Source organism: Lactuca virosa, chromosome 5, assembly GCF_052849685.1.
Source record: "Lactuca virosa cultivar CGN04683 chromosome 5, Lactuca_virosa_CGN04683_v6, whole genome shotgun sequence".
NCBI lineage: Eukaryota > Viridiplantae > Streptophyta > Magnoliopsida > Asterales > Asteraceae > Lactuca > Lactuca virosa.
In genome coordinates, this window is record NC_136430.1 from 169,406,859 (window position 1) to 169,414,553 (window position 7,695).

The 7,695-nt window shown below is 36.1% G+C and overlaps 1 protein-coding gene across 1 annotated transcript; it reads right to left on the minus strand.

Annotated features, from left to right (window-relative positions):
* Positions 1–3,169: 3,169 nt before the first annotated feature.
* LOC145114893 (zinc finger CCCH domain-containing protein 32-like) lies at positions 3,170–7,253 on the minus strand. Its single transcript, XM_079051012.1, has 7 exons — positions 6,918–7,253; positions 6,673–6,818; positions 6,371–6,436; positions 5,473–5,592; positions 4,419–4,724; positions 3,989–4,276; positions 3,170–3,907 (listed from the first exon to the last, which is right to left on the minus strand). Exons 1-7 carry the CDS (start codon positions 6,982–6,984, stop codon positions 3,584–3,586), a joined length of 1,317 nt encoding a protein of 438 aa, XP_078907138.1. The 5' UTR covers positions 6,985–7,253; the 3' UTR covers positions 3,170–3,583.
* Positions 7,254–7,695: the final 442 nt, after the last annotated feature.

A 7,695-nucleotide genomic window follows, 5' to 3' on the forward strand; every position in this document is an offset into this window, starting at 1 on the left:
AAGATCCAGCTTCTATTACTAGATTGCCATAGATACTAATAAGTTATACTATTATATGTTAATACTTTTTATTAATCGTTGACGCGTTGCTCATAAATTGGATCACCCAGATAGCTATAAATCGTCTGAGTAATTTTCCAGGTGATCTATCCCACTATACTATGTATTACAACATATATCCATGTATATTAAGATATAAGAGCTAGTAAAGTAGAGTCGAAAGTATAGTCTCTATGTGCTTATATGTTGTTGTACTAGTAGAGCCAAGGGTATAGTCTCTATGTGTTTAAACTAGCCAACGTGTCGTTTCTATGTGCTTATATGTTATTGTACTTGAATTATTCGTTACGGTTAAGTGAGGGGTTGACGGCGGAACAATGACAGGTTGGGAGCCTATAGACTCGTGTTGACGACGAAATGGCAGGTAGGCCGTAAGTCTAAATACACATATTTTTGGTGGATCAATGAAAGGTCGTGAGCCAATTGATGGATCGGTGAAAGGCCGTGAGCCAATTTTTGTATGCATGTGTATGTATTGTGATATATGATCTTTTGGGAGTCACTAAGCTTTGTGTTTATCCAGTTGATTATAAATGTTTTTAGGTACTTCTTCGGATCGTGAGAAGGGCCAGACTAGACTGTACATTCGCATTGGCAACATGTTTTTCCGTATAATTTAATTATACTCTGATTTAATTGAATAAATAAAAATGAAAAATTTTATGGTGAAAATCGGGATGTTACAACTAGCATGCTTAAGACTAAAAGTTCCAACACTCCTACTCCCGTCTTGGTCATTGGGCATGGTGGTGATAAAAACAAGAAGAAACTTTACTTTCTCATCCCAAGGGAAAAAGCCATGGTTGGATATTCTAACCAAGGTCTTAAGAGAAAGTTTCACTCTAAGATATCTCCTAAGACCGATCCCAAAGAGGCCATTTGCTTTTATTGCTAGGAAAAGGGTCACTGGAGATGTAGTTTCCCGGAGTACCTGGAAGATCTGAAGAAGAACAAGGCCAAGGGTATTGGTACTTTAGGCATTTTATGATTGAACTCCATAATATGTCAACTTCTAGTTCTTGGATTCTTGATATTGGATATGGTCCTCACATTTGCTCGGATATGTAGCGACTAAGGGAAGTAGAAGATTGAAGCATGGAGAATTGAACATGATCATGTGCAACAGATGCACTGCACCTGTTACAAGGATCGAGGAATACAAGCTCATGCTTAAAGGTCATGTTTCTTTTAGTTTATTAAATTGCTGCTACTCACCTGATATGGCTCGAAACATTAGGGGGATGTTTTAACTGTTATATTTCTTATAAATAGATTTTCCTGTTCAGTTTTAAATGGGTTGTCTTATTTTCAGATGATTTATTTACCCCCCCCCCCCCCCCCTTAAGTTTGATAATTGTCGTGTGTTTGGGTGTTTTATGTTTTGCTACAAAATTAAACAATTTGCAAAAGTCTTCTGAATGGTCTGAAAGTCAATGTTAATTGGTTATTCAAACGAAAAAATGAATATAAGTTACTGAGTCTTGATAATGGTTATGTTTTCTTTTCCAAATATATGAAGTTTTATGAGAATATGTTTCCTTTTAGAATGCGAACTTCAGTTTAGGATAAAAATGAAGTTGGGTTTGATGATTATGTTAGTTTTTTTATTTATGTATCTAGTGATTCAAAGTCTGGGCATTTTGTTCCCATTGATGAGTTTTTATTATTGATTCCTTCAATGAAACACTTGAACCAAGTAGATCTGATGTGAGCAACAAGACTGATGGTCCCAGTACGTGTAACTCATCCTTCTTCTTTAATACATGTTCGACGTGACACCTAGTGCAATCCATCCTTCTACTCTAGTCAATAATCAGGATGACATGACATCTATGCCTCACTATTTGGAGGACACATCCGGTCTACTTGTCTTTTCTGAGGGAACTAGTCACAAAAGCTATGAGCCCTCAAGTAGTGAGTATAATGTGTGGTCTGATAGAGAGTCTAGATTACAAACTAGATTCAGTGATTCTATTATTAAAGGAAAATACAAACGAGATTGAAAAAAATGTTTAATTACTCCTACTTAGATGTTGATAGTTATTTTTTTGTTTCTAGTCTTATAAGACTGTTGAACATCGTTGTTATAAAGAGGTTTCATCTTATCAAAACTGGATTTCTGCAATGAATGAAGAAATGGAAGCTTTATACAGAAATAGAACATGGGATATAACAGATCTTCATCCATATTGTAATCCCATTGGTTGTCGATGGGTTTACAAGATTAAATAGATTGAGAGATATACAGCTAGGTTGGTTTCCAAATGGTATAATCAACGTGAAGATATTTGATTATGCGGAGACTTTCACCGGTTGCTAAAATGGTAACAATTGGGGTAGTTATTTCTCTTGCTGTTAATAATGAATGGGGTTTGTTTCAGTTAGATTTATATGATGATTTTTTGTATGGTGAACTTGACGAGGAAGTGTTTATGACTAAGTTGTGTTAGGCACGCATAAGGTATTTTATTTATTGAGCTTAATGCAATGTATTGTTTGCTGAAACTAATAAAATAGCTTGAGTTATCTGTATTTTCCACAAGTTTTCCAAATATACCATTATATGCTCATTTTGTCATATGCATTGTTCAAATATACCATTATATGCTCATTTTATCATATGCATTGTTCGGTTTCTTAGGCTAGGATTTGTTAGGCGCACATAAGGTAACTCATTTGTTGAGCTTTTTGTAATGTATTACTTGGAGAAACCATTAATATAGCTTATAAACTAATTTTTTACAAATCTATTTAAGGTAGCTTATTGATAAGCTCACGGCCTTTTCCCCTATGTTTTCAAAATATACCATTATATCATTATATGTTCATTTCCCAGAAATCTAAATGTCATTTTACATTTGTCATATAATTTATCAACTAGTTTTTACCGAACATATTACTTTATTAGCTATCAATAAACTGTTTAGCTAGTCTGACAAATACAACCTCAAACATAAATATCATTAACTGAGAGCGAATAAAAAAACAAAAATCAAACATGAATAAATTGACTAAAAATCTTAAAGCAAATAAGAAACAAGATATTCAACAAACAAGAGTCTCCAACAAGCTACCCTAGAAATGCAACTCAAAACAAATACAAAGCTCATAACAACATAAATCATGCTCTCATAGATCCCATCAAGACAAAGTACAATAAAATACAATATCCAAATAGAAACCATGAGGCAATGATGACAAGGAAACGAAAACTGGTTGGATCTTTTTCATTACGAAAAAGTAATACAACAGAACACAAACACAACCTCCAAATATAGGCAATCCAATCCGGACACATTTTCCAAATCCGGGTAGGGTTTTTCTTCTAGTTTGAAAGCTAAGAGAAAGTTCCTAGAGGCTTATTCAAATATGCATACGAATGCCATATAAATATATGAACACGGGAATACAACTTCTAAACCTTATCATCGAACCATCAAGTGACTAAAAAGGAACTCGGGTCCTAATCCAAGGGCTCTCACATTCTCACAACAACAAAAGAGAAACAAGATCAATTGTTAAGTCAGTTTGTGGAATGACCATCACCACCACCACTGCCGCCATGGGTGGTGGTGCTACTGCTACCGGCGGATTGAGAAATTTGATTCATTTTTGAGAAATTTGATGCGATTGAAGCTGAGGTAACTTCTGGCCTGAGTTCTGATGAAGATGATGATGGAGCTAATGTTCCCATGTAGGACCCCACAGGGTAGGGTGCCACTGGCATATCAGCTAGTGAAGATGCTGATGGGCTATAACTTAGTGTTCCCATTGGGTGATCAAATTTGCATGAGGGCCCAAACTTACACACCCCATTTTGAGCATAATGTGAACAAAGAGGTGCACCCTGAAACATTAACAAAATTCATTGGAGAAATTGCAATTTATTACTATTATTTTTTTTTTTAAGAAACAGGGTAGGGCTTACTGGACGGAGAGGTAGGCCCATTGGGCTAAGCCCAAAGTTTGACTTTGGTAGATTCCATTCAGGAGGATGGTGGTATCTACATGAGGAACCAAATTTACAATCTCCAGTCTTCATGTAAAACTGACATTCAGGTTCACCAGGTCTTTCTGGAAACACATGTTGTTCCTTTTGACTTTTGGTCAAAGGGTAAGAAGGGGCAGAAGGAGATAATTGAGTCATTGCATAACCTCCTGGCCCTGGTCCAATAATAGGTTGGCTACTAGGAGACCCTGATGGATGTAAAGATGCCTGCAAAATGTAAACAATAATTATTTACAGGGACCAAAAAAGCAAAAAAGATTCATTTTTTCACCAAACCCACAAAAGTTACTATAGCTTAGGGACTAAAAATGTAAGTTACTCAAGAAAAAAAAAAGCATATTGGAAATACCTGGTAAGGATTCCAACCGGGAAACGGGACCATGCCAGGTGGCATGAGCATGGGCCCATAAGTTCCGGGCAGATAACTGCCCGGAACAAGAGGCGGCCTTGCAACGGGCCAGTTGCCGGTCAACACCCCATAAGCTTGAGAAGAGGCAACAGAAGGAGATTGCACATTTGGGTACATAGCAGAAGGCATGGCTGATAAAGGTACTGGTGATGCCACCATGCCAGCTGGCTGTGGATGGTGAAATTTACAGGTGACCCCGAACTTACATTGCCCTGTTTTCACATAGTATGAACACTCTTTTTCACCCTGTGAAAAAAAAAATCATTTTGAGGTAACAAGTTGAAGTAATAGGGTCAAATGGACGAAACAGTAAGACTGGATGGGACTAGACAAGCTTTCTAGGGCTATTTTTGATGATAAAGACAAAAGGGGTATTTACGTCTTTTTCACATAAAAGAGATAGAGTTTGTCCTTGTCCCTGTCCCACCTTTTTGGGTGAGACAAAAAAAATTGTTATTTTTGTCTCACACAATCTGTCCTTGTCCTACAGATTTCGTCTTTATTTTCGATAATAAAGACGAAAAGGGTATGTACGTCTTTTTCACAGAAAAGAGAGAGTTTGTCCTTGTCACACCTTTTGGGTGGGACAAAAATTGTTATTTTTGTCTCATTGACAGTCCAATCTTTGTCCTTACTCCTTGTCCCACATATTTCGTCTTTATTAATAAAGACGAAAAGGGTATTTACGTCTTTTTCACAAAAAAGAGATAAGTCTAGGTGAGACAAAAAATTGTTATTTTTGTCTCATTGGCATTAGACTGGCCCAGTCTTTGGTCCTTGTCCCACATATTTCATCTTTATTTTCAATAATAAAGACGAAAAGGGTATTTACATCTTTTTCATAAAAAAGAGATAGAGTCTATCCCTGTCCCACCTTTTTGAGTGGGATACAAAATTGAAACATTTGTCTCATTGACATTAGTCTAATGCACACCAAACACAGTATAACCTGTTCTGTTATGTTTAGCAAATAAGACAAAAAGGAAGGACTGACCGGGCGAAGTGGATATCCAGATACATTCAGTGCCACAGAGCTTAATGATCCGACTCCCTGTCTTGGATGATGATATTTGCATGAAGCACCAAATTTGCACATTCCAGTTCGCATAAAGTACTGGATGCCATGTAGCATAGTCACCATTTTTACAATCATGTTCCATGTAAAATCATGCATTAATCAGGGTAAGAATTTGAAGTTCAAAAATGATTGCAAAGACCAAATTAAAAAGAGAATGAAATAGCAAATCTAAGTTCTTTGGCTCTTGACTATGAATCTAAAGAGAAATTCATGTATTTTGATGTTAATCGTTCTCTAGAACAAAAGATTAGATAAGCTTGTGAAGCAATAAGATACAATAACATTGGATACTTTTATTCTACATGATAATAGACAAAGCAACTACTTCCCAAAAGATAAACAAGCAAATAGAATAAGATTTCCAATATGGAAATAAAGAAAAAGACAAAACTTATATCTAAATAGCTTTAGAACAAAAGGAGAAAACATACAAGAAATAGGATGATATGCATACAGCATACTGACATTCTTTCAGCAAAAGGGGTATTGTTAGAGCAACCCCTGGAGAGCATAATGTGAGATGTAAATCAAGTATACAGTGGCCCACTAACATAAGACTTAGTGCCCACAAGAAGCCCAATCCACATTGGAATTGAAACGGGTGAGATCCGAATCCTCACATGGATATGTAGGGGCAACACTCTTTGATCTATTTTTAGCAAGAACATGCATTGAACAAGTTTGGAAGATTTGAAAAAGAGAAACTTTTGAGCTGCATAATGCGAGTATGAATTTCAATTCATCTAGCCCACAACATAAAAAACAAGAATCATCCAAATTGTGATATTAAGAACAAGTATTTCAAACAAAGTACCTGACAAACAGGCTGACCAATACGCTCAGGATACTCCCCTCCACTAGCCCTCAGAGCTCCAATAACCTGCCATGGATTATGAACACATCTTTCATACAATGCATGAAAGGTTTGTGACTACATATCAATTTCCCTCAAAATCCACAGCTTTGAGCGCCCAAATTGGATATAAGACCAATCAATTTGTAGACAAACTTCACTTTTGAGGCAATCAATACATGATCACATCAAAACACACAAGAAATCGACAAATGCACATATATAAACACACAATCACCATGGAATTTTAGAAAAAAAATTACCGAGCCACGGTCACGAGGATGGTTGAATCGACACCGAGAACCATACCCACAAAACCCCGTTCTCAAATAATAGATGCAATCAGCCTCATCAGGCCGTTCAGGATACGATTCAGACGCATCTCCTAACCCTAACTGCCACATAGGCTCTGCATTTTGCATCAAATCAAACAACGAAATTAGCATTATGACCCACAAATTCAAACCAAAATCCCAATTGAAATCTCAAATTGCAGATTGTACGTTACCTTCGAGCCCTATTTGACCACCAGAGGAGCTCCATTCTGTAACCGGATCGGACTGCGACATCTCCATTGTAGACGTAGATACAATATATATAAATAACTATACAAATATATGTATAAAATCTATCAACACTGTACACACAGATTCAAGGAGCTCAAAAGGGCGAAATCTTATAAATAAATGCTATTGGGTTTCCCGATCGAGCTTTATATAGCGCGAAAGAAGAGGTTTTTTGAGGGTTTCTCCCCTATATCTATTATCTTTGCAAGGGATCTTTATATATCGTTATTGTACTCCCTGTGTGAGTCTGGTTTTGGTTTTCTCTCTCTACTTTTTTTTTTTTTTTTTTTTTTTAGATTTTGAGTTTTGGGTTTACAAGTTTTGTAGTTTGTTTAGTATGTCAATTTGTATACACGCCAAATACAAAAGAGTGAGTTTCTCGACTTATTTTTCTTTCAAGAATATATGACAATGGTGTCTTTCGGATATTTACACGTGCATAATCACAAAGGCATCTTCATCATGCATCGCTTTACACATTACCCTATGCATTGTAGTAAAAAAAGATTGGGTGAAGAACATCCATTGATGAGATAATGATCTACGTCCATTGACATCTTCCTATATAGTTTATGAAACTTCATTATATTTTCAAATGTAAAAGATTATTTTATGAGTAAATTACAGTTTGGTCCTTCTGGTTGGTACTAATCTATAGTTTGGGTCAAAGTGTTTAGAAATTGATGTGATTCATTCTTATGGTTGTAAAATCCGTCACAT

Excerpts from the sequence above, each read along its gene's own strand:
- LOC145114893 (XM_079051012.1), bottom strand. The coding sequence starts at position 6,984 with ATGGAGATGTCGCAGTCCGATCCGGTTACAGAATGGAGCTCCTCTGGT. Across the intron at positions 6,819-6,917 it reads TGGTCAAATAGGGCTCGAAG|AGCCTATGTGGCAGTTAGGG; the intron begins GTAACGTACAAT and ends TGCAAAATGCAG. Across the intron at positions 4,725-5,472 it reads CTGGATATCCACTTCGCCCG|GGTGAAAAAGAGTGTTCATA; the intron begins GTCAGTCCTTCC and ends TTTTTTTCACAG.